Below are 21,603 nucleotides of genomic sequence, written 5' to 3'. Positions count from 1 at the left end.
AGCACTACAACTGCCACGGTGTTACCTGAAATCAGGTTCCCCACCAAATGATGCTGCATTAACAGAGCAAAGAAGAAAAACAAAGCATGTTTTTAAGTTTCATAGAATCATTAAGGTTGGAAAGGTCACTCAGATCAACAAGTCCAACCATCAACCCACGTCTCTGACCACTCAGACACCTAAGCACAACCAATGTAAGCTTAGTTACCTTTCTCATCTGATTTTCAGACTCAGTACAGAAATGTTAGGTACCTCTTTTCACTGCTGCCTGTGCTGCAGATTCACCCAACAGTTGATGTGCCACGTTCAGCAAGCCATGCTGCATGCCAACACTTTCTAACTCAGCAGTTTCCTTTTTAATTCTGTTTGAAATCACTGCCTTCCACCAACACCAGCAGAGATCATCAAAGAACAGCATGGCTGGGACTTATAGTTTCAGCTGTAAGGAGAAACTCAACAACTCAGTTTCAAGAAGCCAAAATTCAGATACAAATGAATCGCTATCATCCAACTGGAGAATCTTAACACACTGCTCAGATCTACGGATACACATTTTTTTTCCACTGAACCAATACATAGTACGGATGTGTATTAATGACTAATACATATGAAGGGTCATCACTTCCCCCTCTAAAAGCAGCCATGAGCACCGTTCCAGACCAGAAGGCAAAATAACAATTACACCATCAGCATTCAATCCAACTGCAACAGATGACGTTTTTGCATTAAATAAAGACACACAGATTTAGAAAGTTTTTTCTTTTATTACTGTGATTGCACTTCTATCTAAAGAAACTTTTAAATCACTTCTACACCGTATTTTCATCATAAAAGTTTCATTAGGGAATAGCATGTGGTATTCTGCACCTTCACACTTGAAAGCATATAGAAACATTCAGTATCAAAAGGCTTTTGCCAGAGACCCAACGACAAACCTTTCTGTGTCATCTGCCAAAGTCTGAGTGTGCTTACATTAAGTCTCTGGTGTCCCTGTCCCACAGTACTGCTACTGAAATCAAGCAAAGGAACTCAGGAGTGCTGTTGTAGTCGATGCCAGCCTGAATTTAGCCCACTGATAATGACATTTAATTTTGCTTAACTTTGTTGCTCACCAGCTAATACTTAAGGCAAATTTCAGTGTATACTAATTTTTCCAAGTACGTATGTATCATTTGTAAGACACTGAACACCTTTAATGATGTATACAAGACATGGGAGAATCTACGTAAGATACATTATCTTATCTACGTAAAACATTCACTTTTAGAGCAACGAAACATTTTCAGTTTGTATAAAAAACCATTATTATTGAAAATTCGAACCTTCTGTGTGTTCTCAGAAATGCTATGCTAGATTTTAATTAAAAGGTTTACAGAGTTGAAGAGAGGTAATGAAGCCAATGCTCCTCTAGGAAGGAAGGCAGAATACGCATTTACAAATCTTCAAGCATAAGAAGAATCAAAGACACAATTACTTTAAGTGGTAAAGTCATGAATTACATTCAGATGGGAAACTTCTTACATGATATGATTCTTCTCACTGCTGCATATTGAACTTCAGCAGCTCCAACAACTTCCTTTAAATAATTAACCTTTTCAGCCAAGACTTATTTTCACATGCCACAGTCTTCCATTGGCAAATGCAGTCTAACATTCGCATCCACTCTTCAGTTGCAAAATCTTTCAGTCAAACAGTAATAAATAGAAAAGATACTTCTAAGGTGAGGAACAATAATGAAAACAAACACATCAACACTAAAATACTGTGGGAAGCTGTTTTGATCCTGCTGAAATACTGGCACAAAAATGAAGAGAGATGCTGTCAGTAGCATCCTTAAGTATATGGACCACAAGATGCGTTATCATAAAAAGTCATGGGAAAAAAAAAGCATTTTTTGCTACATCCAATGTTTTTTCCACCTCTTAATTCAAGACATATTGACATATTGAAATACAAAATAGTAACTGTGGAGAGAGCATTGGCGTCCTTCTGAACGTTCTGTAGGAGCCCACCTTACTGCTTTTTGAGGTAGGATTATTTTCCCATCCTTTGATCCCATTAAACAGTCAAGACAAGGCAGAATTTAGTCCCCAGGGTGTGCAGGCAGCGCTCAATTAAGAATAACACCAAATATAACAATATCTTAAATGAAAAAGAAGACATGTCATGGGTTTCTGGAATGCTAAGAATCTTTTGTAAATCAATCTGTTAAAGATTCCATTCCAGCCTGGTATGAGAAAGACAATAAAGGGAACTCATGTAAAATAACAGTGATTTTAAAGAGAAAAAATGGATTTGAGAAAACATAACTTTCCAGGAATGATCTGTGTGTGTTTTGGGATCTGTATTTATTCTTTACATAAATTCATATTTTTATAGTACAGACTGAATCATTTATACATATAAATACAACAGTAGTGAAGAACTATAAAGATTTGATTTTTGGAAGTAAATAGAGTAGGCTCTTACACAGCTATAGAATGCTTTCAGCATTTTGTTAAGTTTGATTTCTGCTACAGTTGAAAAAGTTGAAAATATTTGTGTATAATTTTATCATAGCCTTTTTTCCTTCTCTCTTGAAAACGAAGAGACAACTTAAGAATAAATAAGATAGTTCTTAAATTTGCCTCCTCACACGTTTAACATTATTTGCTCAAATCACACATGAGCTGTTACAGTGATTCAAGAGAAAACGCATTTCGCACAGTGGAATATCAATCTGATGGACAATCCAGTTTGATAGAAAAACTCTTAGCAGTAAATATAGAACCGTTACTCTTCTGTCGCTTCCCCTTTAGGCTGTTTGAGCTCAACCAATAAATCTTTACCAGCTTCTCCTGCTTTTGAGGCAAAGAAAATAGCTCCTTGCCTGAAGCCCAGGAGCTTCAGGCCCCTGGCATAATCTGCATAGACAGCATGGATCAGTTTATGTAAACGAAGCATTAAGGAAGACACACATGAAAAGCAAAATGAAAATATGAGAACCCATTTTCTAAACTCACTCCTTAGCCCTCCCAAGCTGAAAATGCTGAACATTGCTGCTAAATGTTCTAAACCAAAAAACAGAAAAAAATGCTGCTTTAAATTCTACTACTGAATGCATATTACCATTTATCAGGCAATACATGAAGTGGTATAAGATAAAGCAGACAAATTCCAGATAAGCAGAAGCATATACAGTAATATCACATCAAAACTTGTGAAAGAAACTGGTAGATCACGTGGTCACCAGTTTGATGTGTCTGACATTACTTCCCATAATGGGATAGTGGTTTTTTTAATTTACAAGCTTTTTATCAGTGATGACAGTCAAGTGTTATTTATATGTGCATTATAATTTACTGCATACACCTAAATAAAAGTGTTAGGACAAATGTTCAGAGTTCAAGAAGATCAGACAAGAAGGGCAGACTGTAATGCAGAACACTTTAGTTACCTTTTAAGACCACCCTGAATCCTGACCTTTAAAACTTCACTTGTTTTCACCTTCCCAGAACTGAAACCTTCACACAGGATTTCAGTCAGTAGCAGTATGGTTGTCAGTACAGGGTTGTCAAACCACTGACCTCACCATATAGTCTGAAGTAACAACTTCTGAGTTCTGTAAAGAACATTTTATCATCTGTACTTCTATTTTTCACTTTTTATTTGTTTCCCAGTGCCACTGACCTCACAGAGCATCAGGAGAAGGAGGTTTTATGTATCTATGCAAATGATTCCTCTATAGTTATTTCCTCACACCTCCTTCAAGCACACATCCTGGAAAACAAAAGCAGAATCTTCTGTTCCTGTGCAGGCTGGTAAACCTAACGCTGACTCACACAAGACTGTAAATAAGTAACACAGATGCAAAGACAGGATTACACAATAAAGGATATTTGTATCATCATTGACTTCAAATGCCCCATACTTCAGACAAGCTTCAACAAATAAAGCTGCTCTATCAAAGTATCTCATACTGCAAAACAAGGGGGAGGGAGGGGGGGAGAAGGAATTATTTGTTAGGACAGGAAAACAGAAAAATATTCAACATTGCATCAGAACACCTGCAGACTTTCTAAGTGCATGTAGCTCTGGAGTGGCAGATCTCATCTGCACTGAGAGCTGTACCGAGCTTCTGGACATCACCAGGGTTAAATAGCATCACCACTGAGCTGCCACCATGGCATATATTCATACTCTCACATCACACACACACACACACACACTGAAATAGAAACAAATGTCTAAAAGCAAATTGTGGGCCCTCTCCTTCCCCCTTGACTTCTGAGCTTCTGTGTTCATAAAACGCAGATGACACTCTTTCAGTTTTACCTGTGCAACATCTCTGCAACTTTTGTAAAGCATCCAAGTGACAAGAGGACAAGAATGGCTTTGGACTTCTGGTTGATTTGGGGAGAGCAAAGGTGATCCACCCAACGCTTTAACACATCAGCACACTCCTCCGAGTTCAAGCGAACCTTCGGGAGATGGAAAAAATCATTATGAATTCTAACTGAGCAGAGCTTTCTTCCACTTCTTCCAGTCCTTTGGGCAGGAGGAAAAGCATCTCAAATTACCAATTTTATTTCAGAAAGTGTCCTAATCCTTTGAGCAAATACAATAAAGAAAAAAAGAATTACACAGATATATCAGAAGTCCACTCAGGTCACTCGATATTTAAATGTGCTTCACTTCTTGTATTTTTTTAATTAAGACTTTACTAAAGAAGCTGGGAATCTTTATTCCTTACTGAAGACTGAAGGACAATTCATCTTTATTTCTTCTTAAGAGAGAGAACGATCCATTTAGAAAATCTGAGAAAGTCTTTTTCCATACTTTCTGCAGGAGAAACAGACTCACTCAAATATAATCCTCAGTGACTCTTGTTTCTTACACAGTTTAATACAGAGTATTAATGCTATGTCTAGGTACTTTTACAGGTATATGATTTTATAATGTGTACATACTGAAACCAAAGTTGGTGCTAATGTGCTTGGTGCTAATATTAAAATCAGCACAAATGCTACATGGAGCTCTGCACTGAATCATTGCCTAATTATTTATCCACTTTCAGGAATGGGTTTCTGCAGTTCACAACGAATTCTCTGTTGTTATGACTGCACAATTTCATAAATTGAAGTTAGAAAACTCAGCATTCCAACTATTTTTTGGGCCCAATCTTGTCATTTGGATGACCAGGGCAGACCTCTGCAGTCAAAAGACTGAAGGACCTGTGAGTGCTAGCTAAACAGACTGGCTTCTTATAGCTTAAAACATGGAAAGAATGGATATTATTTTCAGATTGATCCTTCAGCTTTTTAACTTTGGAGATCTTAATTCTATCACTGTCCTTCATACCTATGTAGGTCATTCATGTTAGGACAGTGAAAGCAGAGAAACTGCACACCTTTGCAAGCCATGCTGCACGATTCCATTCACCATAAGTCTGCAAGTAGCGACAAGCATCAGCAGCCTTATCTATCAGACACAGCAACTGAACACCCTCTGGAAAATAAGAAATTAGAATATATAATAAGGGAAAAAAAGTGTTACTGTACATCTGTGAGCACATCATTCACCACCAGAAAAAAGGATCTCTATTAAGTGTACCTCCTTCCTAGCATTCCTTCATTTTACATATGCTGTACAAAAGGACTCATTCCACTCCCTGTGGCATTACAAGCATTAATAACAATCAGAATTGCTAATTTATAAGCTAACAGAAAATTCAAGTCCCATTTTACCTGAGAGCTTTCCGTTAGCAATCATGTTGGTTGCTACCAGCTTGATGGTGCTTTGAGATGGACCCGATGATGTGACAGTTGTTACCAAGCAAGCTTTGAGTGAATCACAGTAGTAATGTGCATTCTCTGAACTTGTTTCTAACAGCAGCTGTACTGCTCTGTCAGTCTGACAAGAGAAAAACATACAGCTTTGACTTTAACTCATTCACTCTCAAACTGAAGTCTTTATTTATTTATTTTTTCCTTCTTTTTATGACATGGAACAAACAACAATGAAAGTTATTCAAAAGCAACTACAGAGATATGTAGCAGGATAGTAATGGTTGTAACTTTATTTCAGTACAGCAACCCTAGGATAGCATTCATCATGCATATAATGCTTAACCACAGCCTAAGAGTTCTACTAGGGCAAAAGAAAAGTTTAAGTGAGAACATTTATTTCCTTGAATCTGAGCAAAGTTATAAAAGGAACAGAAGCACTGAAAATAAGCAGAGGGGAAATATAATTGTAGAGACATAGAAACCAGGAGCTGAAGGGCTGATTTAATAGCTGGTATTTTGAAACAAAGGAGGAATTAATCTGTTTAAATGTTAGGCACCTCAAGTAAGTAGACAGCCATCTACTCTAGCTGCTCAAGAGCTGAACCAGGGAGGCTCATACACCAACTACACACACCCGCTTCTGAATGGAATGAACCACCACAGGTGGACCACCACTGCCACTTCATTATAATGAGGTAATATTCCTGCAATTTTTACATATAGTTGCTGCCATGCTCAAACACACAGTGGTACAGAAGTCATTTAGATTCAAATTATTCATATCAGGGGCTCAGTAAGCAGCTCTCTACAGTGTTTCACTGCTCAGTACAGACCCACCAGGTTGGAGACACCGCAGTGAAAGCTTAGACATGCCTATTGTTACCCATAATGAGAGTACTATGTGCAGACTGAATTAGACCAAAGATACTGTGTTATTTAAACTTTTGGATAATTCAAAATGTAATTTTTCTTTTTTAGTCCCATGAATACAAGGAAAGGTTTTTATAAGGTACCCATGAAAATGATACACGCATTACAATATACCACGCAGTTACGTGGAGGCTACAGCATAACAACACATTAAGATAGCAAAAAGTATGTAATGGAATGAAACAGCATGAGATAGAACAGACATTAGATGAATAGGGTAAAAATATGAAACAGAGAGAGAAGGACACAGAATTCAAATACTACCCACAAACCTGGCCCAAGAGAAGAAGCTGGTCAGCACATTTCCTGGTATGATCATATGTTGATCTCTTCACCTCCTGGAGATTTACCCTTTCGAGCTGAAATTTCTGCATGAAGAAGAATTATTAACGATGTAAGACTCAGAGAAGAGAGAGAAGCAAGCAATTAAAAAAAGAAAAAAACTAGGAAATACTTAGGGAATTCTAAAAACTCCCATTTAAATAACAGGGAATGACTTAATTCACAATTGTGTGCTTACAATAGAAGTTAAATATACATCTTAGGGCTTTTCTCTGCATGATTTGTAATTCCTTGGAATACCTGAAAGTAATGATTTTCACACAGTATGTCATAGCATATATCCAATGGATTCACCAGCTGTTCTTGAAGGATAACTGCATCTGCTGGTTTTGCAGGCTTTTCCTGGGATAAACTGTGCAAATAGTGGGCAGCAATGGTCCAGAAATGAAGTTCAGACTCATCCCCATACAGTCTGAGAAAACAGAATTTAGCATGAGAAACAAGACGGTATTTTTTAAGATAGAAATATTATACATTTAACATGTCCTTTTATAAAGAAGTTGCATTATTGTGGGCACAATTTTGCATTATCAATGGGACAAACTACAAGAAAAGATTCAGAAAGATAGGTAAGAGGTTGGCCAAAAGACTTTCACAACAGCAAATAAACTCCTCCAATGTTCAGCTTGTAAGTGGTGGACTTCTGAAACTATTATTTTACACTTAATCAACAACATTGTTTACAAACTCAAAGAAAACTGCTAAGAATTGTTTGAAAATACATCTCTGGATACAAATAGATACAGAGCAAAATAAATAAATAAATGAAATGAAATTACTATAGGCCCTCCCCTGCTTACACCATCTATTCTATGTTTTATAGTCCTCAATTATGGCCTTGGAGTGCTGTACAGGTGTTATGTTCAATACATTACAGCAGAAATGCATTTATGAAAGCATCAAGAAGACTGAAGGAGGATCTGTACATGCAATAAGCAAACAGAACTCTCTCAGCTATGTAACATTTTCACTTTCAGTCTGAAAACACTCTAATAGATGCACAGCAAAGTAGTTCAGCAGCTGCACTGTGCTAATACAGAATTAGCTGGCACCTTAAATTTTAATACATTCATATGCATTGAGTGAATAAGGATTTTATCCTGATATGTTTCATACAGTTCTCTGAATATCTGCTACCTGGCAATTAGGAGACATCTCTGCAAAAGAGTGAACTCCGGATCAAGCAGAAGTTTCTTGATGTCACTGCAAAAGGAGAAAGAAACCCATAAGAAATCTATAAAATGCTGTGCAAGATTTTTGTTAGCATATATTATCTAACAAATAATAAAAAAAAATCAAAACCAAAAATATACCATTTATTTTCTGAGGTGAAAAAAATGCAAAGTAATTGAAACAAGCAATTAATGACATGTAATAATCACAATGAGCAAATTACTCTACCTGTTTAATACCAACGAGTGTCAAGAACACCTTATTCTTGCAACAAAGGAAACAACCACAAGGGTGTATACAATGCTGCAATTCAGTCTGCACTGATTCTACAAATTACAAAATTAATTCAATTACAAATAATTACATAATTACACAGAGCATGAAGTGAGAGCTTTTATATACTTTTCAAAGTGACTAAAAATATTCTAAGTTGCTTTTTTTTTTTTTTTTTTTTTTTACATCCTATTAAATGAAAGAAAGGGGAAAATGGAAAAGCTTCCAACCTAACTGTCATAGTTCAAGCAGAATGCCAAAAACCCGTTTTCTTTGCATGCTGGAAGTCCATCTCCAGTAGAATATTTTTTACAAGTGTTTTTCTTTTCCTTCTGAGAGCTTAAATATCTCAACAAACCTTGGAGAAGCAGTATAGACTAACAGACTACAGCATGTCATGAGCCAATTACAAATTGCACGCTCATTCTAATCAGTACCTTTAATTCTTTTGTTGGCAGTCACAACTACTGCGTTAAACATTCAGTACTGATTTCCATCAGACTTTATGTGGGCAGAACAACACATTTTGACTGTTAGGCCAATATTTAAGCAACTACTTTGAGAGAGTTTGCCTATATAAAAAAAGAATTGTTTTGTATTATGGTTTACTCTTTAATGAGAGAATATTATTTTTTTTTCTTTTTCTTTTTTTCTCCCCTTTCTCTGAACTCATTACCTTAATAAAACATTAATGGGAAAACTCTTACTTTGACAGTGAATTCAGCTGCTCTTGAATCAGATTTTTGATGTTTTCATCCTCTGGATAATCACTGCATTAAAAAAAAAAAAGTCCATTACCAAGATGACACATTATCTGCAAAGGAAGTGTCTTTTTTACTAATAGCAATACAAGAGCATACATGGATATATGAAACCAATCTAGTACACTTCTAAAGAGATTAGAAGTATAATCTCATTCCTGCAAGATTTTTGTCTGGACACTAATTTCATGACAGTCATCAAAGACTGTCTGATCTCACTCAACCTCAGAGTCAGAACAACCGATCTTTCTTTTCCCTCTCTTTTTTTTTACACTTGAAATTAATGAAAATGCCAACACCAACCCCACTATTAAATTATTTTCCTCTCTTACACTCCTTCCGAGAGAAGGAAGGTTTAGATTAGATGTCAGAGGGAAGTTCTTCACAGAGAGAGTGGTGAGGTGCTGAGGCTGCGGATGCCCCATCCCTGGAAGCATTCAAGACCAGGTTGGATGGAGCCCTGGGCAGCCTGGTCTAGAAGATCTGCAGGTTGGTGGCCCTGCCTGTGACAGGGGAGTTGGAACTTGATGATCCTTGGGGACCATCCAACCCAAGCCATTCTATGATTCTGTATTTCAATACTGAAAGCTTAGCAGTTACATTCTGGTAATGGAACTCTTTCTTACATGTTAAACTTCGTGTCCCCTGTTTTTTCTTCCCTGTTTGCAGTCTAATCTTCAATCCTTATCCCTCTGCCTTATTCATTGTACAAAATAGGTGTTCCCTAAGCATCTGCAACTGCTAAGTTCTTCTAATAATAACCTCATCCTCATTGCAGCATTGGAATTATGAATTTCCATGTATCCTTTTACGGAAAATTTTCTAAGACTGACTCCTCTTTCTTCTTTTATCTTTTATCCCATGACCTACTGCTCCCTTATTGTCAAGAAGCTGTGTTGTATGTGCTTCATAGTTATTCGTATCAAATCAGAGAATACTGTAAGTTTATGTGTTTATTACCTTTGAGCACAATTCTTATATGCTGCTGATTGTGTACTGCAGTATCTTTTGAGCATGCACTTATGCATTTACAATTTTTTTTTTATGGGTCAGTGTTCACCAACAGCAAACAAAAGCAATACAGGCTAAAGAAAGGTGTTCCCCCTATGGTGTGAAATATAGCTCACTAAAAGTAACTACATGTCTTTTAGACATCACTTAGGACACCTTCACTTACACTTTAACTTAACAACAATCAGATGTTGGTCCTTAACTTCTTGCACAAAGAGAACACACTGATGATTTCTGAAGTAATATAACCTGTAAATAACAAATCATCAGCAGTACCTTAAAGCAGACATCCTTTTTCAGTAGCTACAGGCTACTGAAAGTCAAGGAAACACAATGCTTGACCTTAAAGCCTTACCTACTTATTACTTTCCAAGTGATGCTATTATCTTTCTGACTGTCCCAAAGAGTGAGGAAGGTTTGCTGAGTTATTTGCACAAGAATACCGATAAAAGATACACAAGTAGAATTCAAAAAACCACCACCTTACATGGTCATAACATCCAGAGAATATTTTTCATTCCATGGCTGATGCAACAAGAATGCTTTTAAAGCTAAAGAAGCCCTTGGAACAAGTAGATAGGGACACCACGCAGGTTCTGAAACAAACAGAAAAGATTCATTGTTGAATGGCAAAGTGCAATAACACTCTGTTCTGTAAACCATTAAATGTACCACCTTGCTTGTAAGCACCAGAAGAGAATCATAAGTCACACAGTCATATATATATATACAGCATGTATTACTGGAGATAAAAGCCTATTGTTACATTTAGGCAACAGCATTTTGTAGAAGGCACCAGGTTATCAACCACGTTCAGATGAGAATTCCAGGACATCCCATACTGAGTTTAGTTATAGACTTCAGGAACACGACATACTAACATTGAGCAAAGCCATATATAACAATTACTGCTGCCACAAGGGCATGCTTGAAAGTAAGTACAGCTATACCAAATGCACCGTAACGTGCATTTTACTTTCAAATTGCAATCAGAGCTTCTGCAACATACTATGTAGGTTAATACCCATCACCCCAAAGGGATGTCGTGAAGTTAAATACCTGCTTATATTTGCGAAGAAAAAAGATGAAAATTATAGCACTACCTGTGTTATGCAAATAGAGAGGTCAGAGACTCTATATTCAGGATAAGGTTTGGATGATATGCAGTAAATGATACCCAGTGACTTATGGGTAAACCAGATATCAACCAGTTACATTATTAAATAAATATTCAGAAATTCCAGTACTCTGCGTGCACTGAATGATGTACGAATCCTGTAAATGTGTTTTTATAATTAAAAGATGGTAACAGCATAGAGGAAGGCAACCCTAGTCCTGGCATATCCTCATGTCCGTGTGCTTGGTTTTAAACATTAATTTTTACAGTTCAATATTGCAGAACATTCATTTGATTTAAAAAAAAAATGGCTGTGATAAATGATGTTTTTCCCCCTCACACTCCACACCATAATTTCCCACATCGCTATTTTTGTTTATGAGTATCATAATCAGAATCTATTGGCTTTAAGGAGATTAATGAGTCAAGGCAGGACTGACAAAAAAAAAAATCACAACAAAAGCAGTTATTTATAACAGCAGAAAAAAAGGAAAGAACTCCTCACGTTCCTCAGAAGTTCAATAATGAGTCATTTTAATTATTTGCTGATTTGAAAGCTCTAGGGAACCTGTGCAGATGGGCCTGGGCTACAAGTGAAACAGTAAAAATAGAGAAGGTGAAGGTGGTTAATGAAAGCCCTCACAATCTATCCTGTCTTTCTCTAATGAGAGAGAGCTTCTTAAGACCTCCAAAATATTATGAAAAGCCTCTTCATAACTCCCAGTCTTTTGTTCTGGGCTCAAGATCACAGACAATAGGCCATACTCACACTCCTTTTCTATAGGGCACTGTGAGCATCAGGAAATAAAATCTTTCTGCATAGCTGCCTTGTAAAGAGTGGGACTCAGATAACTATACCGAAGATTTATTTACCCATGAATATTTTTATGTTAATCAGTTTGCTATTGGTAATGCTTCTTGGTAAAACTGACTCTTGTGATTCAATCTCCTTCTCCTTTGAGGATGCTCCTGTGCAAGTACAGATGTGTGACTCCCAGCACAGCAGACTGGCCTCACCTTGAAAAAAGTCCTCAGGAGGTCAAATGCACATCATTCTCCTGTGATATGTGACCAAAACTTACCATTCAGCTGTACTTTAAGCCATGCTTTACACTGGGAAACAACCTTCCCTGGTAAATTGGATTTCAAAACCCAGAAGAATTTCTTTGAAATTTTTTTTTTTTCCAATTAGAAAACATTTTTTGATATATGAAATTGAAGAACATCTACCTGCATTAAGCAGTTGCCAGCAGGCAGGATGTTGTAAGTCTTGCAATATATGAACTTCTAAGGATTTTGTTTTTCTACTAAGAAGAAAAGAAGGCTAAATGCCTTGCAACAGCGAGATTAAAGAGAATTGATTTTTGATGTCCAAGAAACAACGTGCCATTAGAGCAAATTGCTTGTTTGACAGCTGAAATACAAAGAGTTTATTTTAATCAAAGTAACCTAAATGGTTGCCAGCTTACAAAACAACACTGATACTTTTAAGCCTCCAGGTGAAGAAACTTAATATGAAGCAAAAGGAAGTAGTACGTATTATTCACATGAAGATTCTGTGCAAATGTACTCAAGCACGAATACAACCCTGTTACAACTGCCAGTGTGGTCTGTCATAAGAAGAGCAAAGGATGTCAGCTGACAGAACTGTCAGTCCAGCAAGGTTCCTGAGTTACTGGGTTGTCAGCAGCTTACCAGAAAGGAACTGTAATGTACTAAATCATGACAAGGACTTGGTTTTAATTTTCATTTGGAGTGTCCCAGATCAATAACAGAACCGTGCACGTGAAGGAATCTTTTAGGCAATATCACTTATATGTCTTTACAAACAAAATGCGTGATTGAACTGATTATTTACCAGATTCAATTTGCTTTTTTGGATGAAAATCGACACAGATTCAAAAAATATATATTTATCAAGTACAGCAGCAATCTACACAAGGCACTGCTCATTTTGGACAGCAACTCACTGCACTCAACTGATTCTTAATTTAAAAACAGTATTTTCTAACTCAAATTTTTCTGTGTTTACCATTTATCTGCATAGTTTGGTTCATTTTAGTTGCAACTGTGAAAAACAGTACAGGGATACCTAATCATCCACATAGGACAATTCTATTTTCTACTGAAGTTGTTGAACATTTTTAGTGTTCTCTTTCAAAATGAAATATCCAGCAGTGAATAGCAAAATAGAAATCAACATACCTAATAAATCTTGTTCATCCATTCTAATACACGATGGTTTCATGGACATCTCCAGAACTCTAATGCACCCATCATCCGATGCCAGGATCACTTTGTCTGAAGTGCACCAGTCTACATCCAGGATTCGGTAATTCACATTTCTTCCACTTCTTAAACTGCTCACCATCTGTACCTTGAAAAGTTGAGGTATTTTTCACTTTTAGTAGGATCTCCATCACACAGTGTAAGACTCTGTCTCACGCCCATGAGGCATGCCACAAGATTTGCAATAAAATGTGAAGCCAGTCGTAAATCATTTCAATCCTGGTTTCCTCTGGAGAGTTGGAAATGCTCAAATCTTTAAGTAAGGCACTTAGTTGCCTCAAACCAATATTTTTCCCTTAATCAATAACTAAGAAAAAATTCTCTTTGAGCACAACTGCATAACTCCCCTTTTGTTATCTTTCCCATAATAAAATTTCCATGGCAGACTGGGGAAATCCTCTGTCAGCTCCAATCCTTTGCTTCTGCTTTGATGCCTTTATGCTAGATTAACTCATGCTCTTTCATGAACTTTCTTGATAAATATTGAACTTGCCTAGAAATACATTTAAACATAATTTTGACATAGTATTATGGGAATATGATGATTAGATGTTCACCAAAAAAACCCCACAACACCTGAGATACATTTTTAACCACTGAACTATGTTTTTAAGCACTGATCAGTAGTCAGACATTTGGCAACCCTTCTGTAATACCACTGAACATTACAATTGCAAATATAAGGAAATATTAACAAAGACTCCACTGCAATCAGCATTCTGCTGTTTCCCTTCATTTATTTTAGAGTAAACATGGAGTTGTATGCCACATTGCTCTTAACCACTCTAGAGCATGAGTACTGTTACCACTGAGGGAATTAAGAAAGAAATGTGGAAATATTGGTTAATTGGTTGTAGGCAAAAGTGAAGTTCTAAGGACAGAACTGTAAAACTACTTCTACTGATATTCTGGAACAATTTCAGCTGAAACTCTGAATACATCTTAAATGCTTTCACGTAGGAAACTCCTTCTCTTGTCCTGAGAAATGAGGAGTAAACCTACTGGAGGAATATTCCACTGCATCAAAAGTTTTCAAACGGTCTTGAAGAGGAGACTCGTGGGTTAATTAATATTTGACTCTACCCATATCATTCAGTTGTTGATCATATCCTGCTGGCCAACTCTAATTATCAGTGGAGACTTTCCTTTTGCTCAAATTCAGTCTCAATTAAGAACTTCTGCTCGCTACAAAGTCAATGGAAAAAAAATTAAGATTCTTGTTCAACACCCTAAACTTACCCCAGGGGAGTAAGTTAAAATGTTTAATTATGCTTCCTTCCCCATGGTAACTGTAATCCCCCACTAGACCTAAGAAGAGAACTCAAGAAGATTCCTGAACCTTTCTTCTTTAGTATAGAATTTTGGAATAAGATGAGAAGCTAGACAATGTTAATTAACTGCTTGCCTGCCTTTCTGGTATTCCCCAACAAATCAAATCCATGCACTGAAGAATACGTATCCTTTAATATGCACAGAAGGTAGGAAATCTTTAGTAATGATACTCTATTGTCCAAAGATTAAAATTCTGAAATTGAGACCTTCCCCATAAATCTTGAATGTCTGCCTCAAAAACGTTACAAGAGAATAACAAAGAACATCTCAGAGATGTTGTCAGCTTACGAATGAAAGGTACTTCTCAGCTGATGACAGCTTAAAAATTGTTTACAGGAACTAAAAACCCTCTGAGAAAAGCCATACAATTTTATTACACAACTGTCAGCAGATATCATGAATAGGTAAAACTTAATCTTTGACTTTTCCTGATTTTCAGAAGCAATCCGTGTATTCTGCAAAGAAACACATAACAAAACACAACCAATGTTTACCTCCTTCGAATCCCAAACTTCTGCTCCATCATTGTACATAGCAATAAGTTTTTGATTTCCTTTTCCTGGGGCAAAACGTATCTTTTTCACCCAGCTTCGGTGTGTAGGAATCCCCCTAAGAATGGCATAGCACAAGAATTATTATCAATCATGCTATAGTTAACATTGTGGGTAATTAAATCCTTTCTGTGAATATTACACATCATGATACGGTACAGATTGAGAAGGAAGTGAGAAGGAAAGCAATCCATATAAACACAATAGGTACATCTGGCTATCCAAAATATCATGAAAGCAAAAAGGAGCTGTTTGTTTCAGGCATTTAACATTACTTAAAATTTTGAGAAGCCGCTGCAGATTTAACATAAGAATGCTATCTAGCTAATTTGAAATATTTGATAAAATGTTAATTCATCTGAAAACAAATGTAGAGAATTGTACTGCAGTGGGCATTTTCTGAAATTGTATTCCAAGATACTTCTGTTTTTTCCCCTCAAACACCAGAGATGACCTCCTACAGTGAAGAGCAAATATGAGGGACTAAAACCATTCTATTCTAACACTCATTATCACGAGCTTACCAGACATCACTTGCATTCATACCTGGATACTCTGGCTTTCAAATCCCAGAAGTTTAAGTTTCCATCAACATCTCCAAGAACCAGGGTATCCCCTTTCCAGGCAATGCATGTAATGCTACCCATACTTCCCTGGAAATATTTCAGAAGCAGGATAAAATCTTACAGTAAGTACAGCCAAACAGGCATAAAAATGAAAACTTTAGTACTTAATTGAAAAAAAAAAATTATATGAAATTAACAAAACAAATGCCTCTCAGTTAAAAACTGAAAGAATTCTATTCAGTGTCAGTGATCCTCATGGGAAATTTTGGATTTAAAGCAACAGAAATCAGCTCTCTATCTCTTGTTGCAATGAAATGCCAATGTGACAGTCCTCATTTATTAAACACAATACTAGCATATGCTAAAACAGAAAACAATAATGAAACAATTAGTATTTGTAGGAATTAAAAAAAGGAATAAAAGGAAATGAAGTTTCTCCAACTTGATTTTTCTCAGCTTCATTTCATGTAGATCAGAAGTAATAAATCTGTAAATACATTCATAAACTTTTCCATAGTTTTGGGACCGTATCTAAACATTACACAAGAGCTTGAAACTTACATCGGGAGGAATTCTTGCACTATCTTTCACTGAGTTTCCTTCTACTGTGAGATGATAGACCTGCCCATCAGCATCTGTAAACACAAAGTGCTCCCTGGCAGAAATGTTCTGACTCAGCTCAGATTTACTTTCGGCTTCCTGTAACAAGCTTGAAAAAGAACAGAATGAGGCAGAAATCAGAATTGCAACATTTAACCCATTTATACACTCTTGGAAAAGTTCAGGGGGCAAAAGAAGAACTTCAAGAATGATGCAACTAATGGTCTGCAACAGAAACTAGTTCCATTTGGCACAGTTCTTCTCATTCTGCAGTGAATCAGAGATTGATGCCTAAAAGCTAAAGTGTGGCACAGAAAGTTGTTTTGCCTGGTATGTACTCAACAATCAGCTTGAAAATATGCTGGTTTTTAGAACAACAGCATACGGGGAAATTAACAACTGATAAATCACAGCACTAAATCTGAATCAGAAATACCTGATAACAGAAGATTCGACGCTGCTAACTTCAGTATCCGATGCAACTGTCTGCCTGGCCATGGCCTCACGGGCTGCGAGCTGCTTCTTTCTCAGGCTTTTCAGGTTATGAGAAGGTGACCACTCCTGCAAAAATTTGTTTAAGAAACATAGAAAATACAAATCACAGAATTATAGAACCGCCTGAGTTGGAAGGGACCTTTAAGGATCACTTGGTCCAAATCCACTGCAATGAATGTGACATCTCTAGCTAGATCAGGCTGCTCACAGCCCCATTCAGCCCAAACTTGGATGTCTCCAGGGATGGACCATCCACCACCTCTCTGGGCAGCCTGTTCCAGTGCTTCACTATCCCTACTGTAAAAAAAAACACTTATGTTTGCTCCCAGAACTTACAGAGGAACTGCCTGTTAATTATAATGGTTTCAAAGACTGCTTCCTCTGACACATTCCCTCATCACCCAAAAGTCAGACCAAGTATCTAGCAAGTATCTCCTTTTTTCTTCCTCTATTTGGTAACAGATGGGAAAAAAAAAAAAAAAAAAGAGAAAGCACTTACATATGTACTACAGATATAATACCATTCTGATGCAGAAACATTCATAGACTTTCACGCTCCCAAGAAATTACATTTAACAAACAGTAAGGAAGATTCTATTCCTTACCAGGGCAGTCACTGCAGGAAAGTTTTTAGACATTTCTCTGAGCAGAGTGCATGTTCTGACATCCCAGATTTCCAGTGGTTTGTCTTTAAATACTACAGCTAGATACTGCCTGGAACACACAACAATTTACTACATCAAAAGAAATCATTACACGTTAAATTTAGCATTTTACTTCATACATTTACATCCATACATCATCCATATTCCAGAAAGTGCTGATTTGAGAAGGAAAAAAAACCCACACAACTAGAACTCAAAAACTAAGACAGAGAACAGTAAATTAATTTGGCTCAAATCCCAACTGAAAGCTTGTGATTTCCTTGAGTTGCTCAGGTGCTTAAGACTCAGCTTGAACTGAAGGCCTCCTTCAAGGCTAAAAGAATTAGGTATTTCTGTCAGGTTGGTGGCACCGTTCAGTTACTGTACAGGAGACAAGGGAAGGAATCCAGAAAAAGCAGCAGCCCCTCTAATTTAGCCACACTCATCCCAAGTCGATGACTGCACAATCATTCAGAAAGATGCACCAAGTCTGCAGTCTGGATAGATTTATTTTTCTGCTCCAGACACATGGCACTTCCTAATCCAGTGATAAATGAACTTAAAATCCTCTTACACTAAACCACTTGTCAATCATGTCTTCAGATCTTTCATCTGTGCAACTAATTTAGGAAAACACTTTCAATCTTCCACTTTTCACATGTTGCATGAAAATACAGACAGGTAGCTTTATGTACTCCTCTCAACTTCATTAATCTCTATTCAAATAAACTAAACTTTCTTGTTCTAATACTTTAAATTATGCTTTCTCTCAATGCTGTTACATATTCACCTATTCTTTCTGGACTGGTGGTTTTTTTTTCCCTGATATTCTTGCTATGTCTACTGAGCAATGAGGATCCTCATTCAATACAGTAAAATTTATTAACTTCAGAAAGGTCATAATTACTTACTTCAAATGAGACACCTTTATCATTTCAATAGCTGGCTCATCATTGCCTCTCTCCCCACGGAATGGAACACTCCTGCCTGGAATAAAATAATGATAGGATGAACACAAAAATTTCCGTGATGGGTAGAAAGGAGAAACACTTAACCACACTGACCTAGAACATCTCCAAGTGACCTGCACAGCTGACATTACTCCAGTCATTGTTATACTGTATCTCAAAATCTGAAGGTAAACTCTACTGTGTATCACAATCCCTGACTTGCTTCTGGAGCACAACTACTGAAACTGATGCACCTCTTCTGTTTTGATTTAAACAAACAAAGAAAAGATATTATCAAGAAAAAAATAAGCAATATTGCCAGTTAAAAGGATAGCTTCTTTTAGCAGAACCCTGGAAATGCACAAATTGAGTCCTTTACATAAGTTAAAAAAAAAAAAACAAAAAAACACTTTATGCTACATAAAGCAATTGAGAATTAGCCATGCATTGCAAGATTCATGCTCTTCAATTAGAAATTAAATGACTCCAGGCTTTCACACTCAAAAATAATTTAAAGTTATTATTGAAGTGCTGTCTAACATTTCAGATTTTACCTCCTGGTATTCTGTAAATAATAACCACAAATGTTCTTGGCATTCACAGAATGGTTTGAAAACACAATATGTTAGGCTTGCTAGCAACTATATCTCTTTAAAAGTTACTTATTTTTAACCCATCCAATCCTTTATAGAATAATCCTATTTTATTATTTAATTACTACAATACCAATTTTACATTCATACACATCTATGTACTTTATCTGTAAACACCAGTGTGCTATACCACACAGAAACTCAAAGACTAAAACAACAGACTATTAAACCCAGAAGAACAACCTGTAACAATGGGTTTAGGCTCTGACAAAACACATGTGGAAATACATGCCTTTTGTCAACAAGCTACACCACTAACAGTCATGCTGTGTGAATGCTCCTAAGACCCTGCTGACACATATGCTTTTAGTCCAAGCCACAACAATCTCTACAAAGGTATTGTTTCAAGTCTGGCTGTAGAGCACCGGTTGGAACACACCACGTGGTTTTCACAAGGAAGAGCACAATCAGTTACATTCCTCTTCATTTTTTTTCTTCTATTGTCATGACAAAATAAAGTAGTAACAACTTTTATTTGCGACTCCTCAGCAAATCTGACAGCCTCTTGTAAAGATGTCCCAGGAAACACCAACCTGTTGGCAGGTCCACCAGCTGCAGCTCGTTCCTTACCAGCCCTAAGTTGTTAGGTGTTGATGTGGCAAAGGAAATAAAACCAGACAAGCTGATCCATTCTATTCCCCTACGATCAGAAGAGAGAACACGGAGCACGTTAACTGCAGTACTCAAACAAACAGAAGAAACAGCATAGAAAGAAGTTAAGCATTTACAACTATGATATAAACACACAAACAAAGTTACCAGTTTAAGTTAAAACCAATGTCTTTCTTTAGGACAATGCTGGTAATAAGGTTCTTGTTGGGTTAAACAAAAATTTCAGTCAGGAGCACAGGTAACTTTAATGGAAAAATCCCTCATGTACTCAGCATTGGAGTAGATTACCAGATCATAGACTCATAGAATGACCTGGGTTCAAAAGGACCACAATGATCACGTAGTTTCAACCCCCCTGCTACGTGCAGGGTCACCAACCACCAGACCAGGCTGCCCAGAGCCACATCCAGCCTGGCCTTGAATACCTCCAGGGATGGGGCATCCACAGCCTCCTTGGTTCTTCCCACTGGAACAGGTTGCCCATCAAGTAACTCAGATTTTTAAGCACAGAAAAGGGGAGAAATAATCACAGACAGCAGGGTGAGGAGATGGGTATCATGCTGTCTAGAGAACAGAGAAACAGAAGTGACAGAACAAGGGAGGCCCTGAACACGTTTCACAAGCTATCAGAAATGAACTGACAGTCCAAATTACTTTTTCCACTCCTTTAGATCATACAAAGGCAGCCACAAACCAAAATATCTCCAAGTGTTGCAAGGATGTAAAGTTACAACGTGTGTAACAATGTCAGCACCTTTGGGCTTGGCAAATTGTTGAGATACCCCACAGACAACAACAGGATGGAGAGGGAGGTGTGGTGGTGCCCTCCCAGAAACCCAATGCCCCATCCCTCCCCACTGCCCACACACACTGACAGCAGGAACATCTGAGTGCTCTGTCTGTGAATTAAATCAAGAACGAATCGGAAAGAAAATAGAGACTGTTCTAAAATACCTGTCCTTATGTTAATTTCATTAGGAATTAAAGGGTTTGGGTTTTCCTGAAATCCTTCCAACACTGATTACTAAAAATGATCTCCAGGAGAGCTCAGTCTTTTATTACATCAATTGTTACGTCCAGGACTGTCATAGGAATACATGTGAGACAGATATTTACCATTTATTATCAATAAATCCTATTTACATTGCACTGAGTAGAAGTTTCCTAAACACAATTTAGATCAGGAAAAGCAAAAAGCATTCCCATAAGATTTTATACACATAAGCTATCGCCATAATTATCTTTCTTTTCTTCCTAATTCAAACTATGGGAAAAAAAAGGAAGCATGCTTCCAAGTCCTCAAGAACAGCTTAAAAATTCAGAATCCAGTCTTTTTCCCACCAGGACTAACAAAAGTTTAACCAGGAACTTCAATCATCACTAGAAATACACAATTATGAAGCAAAATGCTACAAGAAAGACTGAAGAGAAATCTAGGATTGCAATAATGTTTCTCATTTCAAGTCTCCAAACAGTCCTGAATACAGGGGGTATTCTGAAATGGAAGAAACATTAATTCTGACACCTTGGCAATCT

General features: G+C 37.0%; 1 protein-coding gene across 5 annotated transcripts in view; it reads right to left on the bottom strand.

Moving 5' to 3' along the window:
- Nucleotides 1–744: 744 nt before the first annotated feature.
- Nucleotides 745–21,603, bottom strand: part of WDR11 (WD repeat domain 11) — a 35,478-nt gene continuing 14,619 nt past the window's right edge. For 4 of the 5 annotated variants that reach the window (XM_004942327.5, XM_421795.8, XM_004942328.5 and 1 more), the window contains exons 12-29: nucleotides 19,989–20,095; nucleotides 18,764–18,839; nucleotides 17,814–17,922; nucleotides 17,150–17,274; nucleotides 16,675–16,822; nucleotides 16,094–16,200; nucleotides 15,491–15,605; nucleotides 13,581–13,752; nucleotides 10,746–10,854; nucleotides 9,194–9,256; nucleotides 8,178–8,243; nucleotides 7,281–7,452; nucleotides 6,971–7,066; nucleotides 5,727–5,892; nucleotides 5,390–5,487; nucleotides 4,315–4,460; nucleotides 3,879–3,958; nucleotides 745–2,930 (exon numbers count right to left, since the gene is read on the bottom strand). In XM_004942327.5, the coding sequence (XP_004942384.2) occupies nucleotides 2,773–2,930; nucleotides 3,879–3,958; nucleotides 4,315–4,460; nucleotides 5,390–5,487; nucleotides 5,727–5,892; nucleotides 6,971–7,066; nucleotides 7,281–7,452; nucleotides 8,178–8,243; nucleotides 9,194–9,256; nucleotides 10,746–10,854; nucleotides 13,581–13,752; nucleotides 15,491–15,605; nucleotides 16,094–16,200; nucleotides 16,675–16,822; nucleotides 17,150–17,274; nucleotides 17,814–17,922; nucleotides 18,764–18,839; nucleotides 19,989–20,095 (2,113 nt within the window). In that variant the 3' untranslated portion in view covers nucleotides 745–2,772. Of the gene's footprint in view, nucleotides 2,931–3,872; nucleotides 3,959–4,314; nucleotides 4,461–5,389; nucleotides 5,488–5,726; nucleotides 5,893–6,970; nucleotides 7,067–7,280; nucleotides 7,453–8,177; nucleotides 8,244–9,193; nucleotides 9,257–10,745; nucleotides 10,855–13,580; nucleotides 13,753–15,490; nucleotides 15,606–16,093; nucleotides 16,201–16,674; nucleotides 16,823–17,149; nucleotides 17,275–17,813; nucleotides 17,923–18,763; nucleotides 18,840–19,988; nucleotides 20,096–21,603 lie in introns of those variants that run through there. The other variant, XR_005860904.2, reaches the window with a different exon arrangement.

This window comes from Gallus gallus, chromosome 6 (assembly GCF_016699485.2).
Source record: "Gallus gallus isolate bGalGal1 chromosome 6, bGalGal1.mat.broiler.GRCg7b, whole genome shotgun sequence".
NCBI lineage: Eukaryota > Metazoa > Chordata > Aves > Galliformes > Phasianidae > Gallus > Gallus gallus.
The sequence above is the reverse complement of the archived record's forward strand: the minus strand, read 5'-3'. Positions and strand labels throughout refer to the sequence as shown.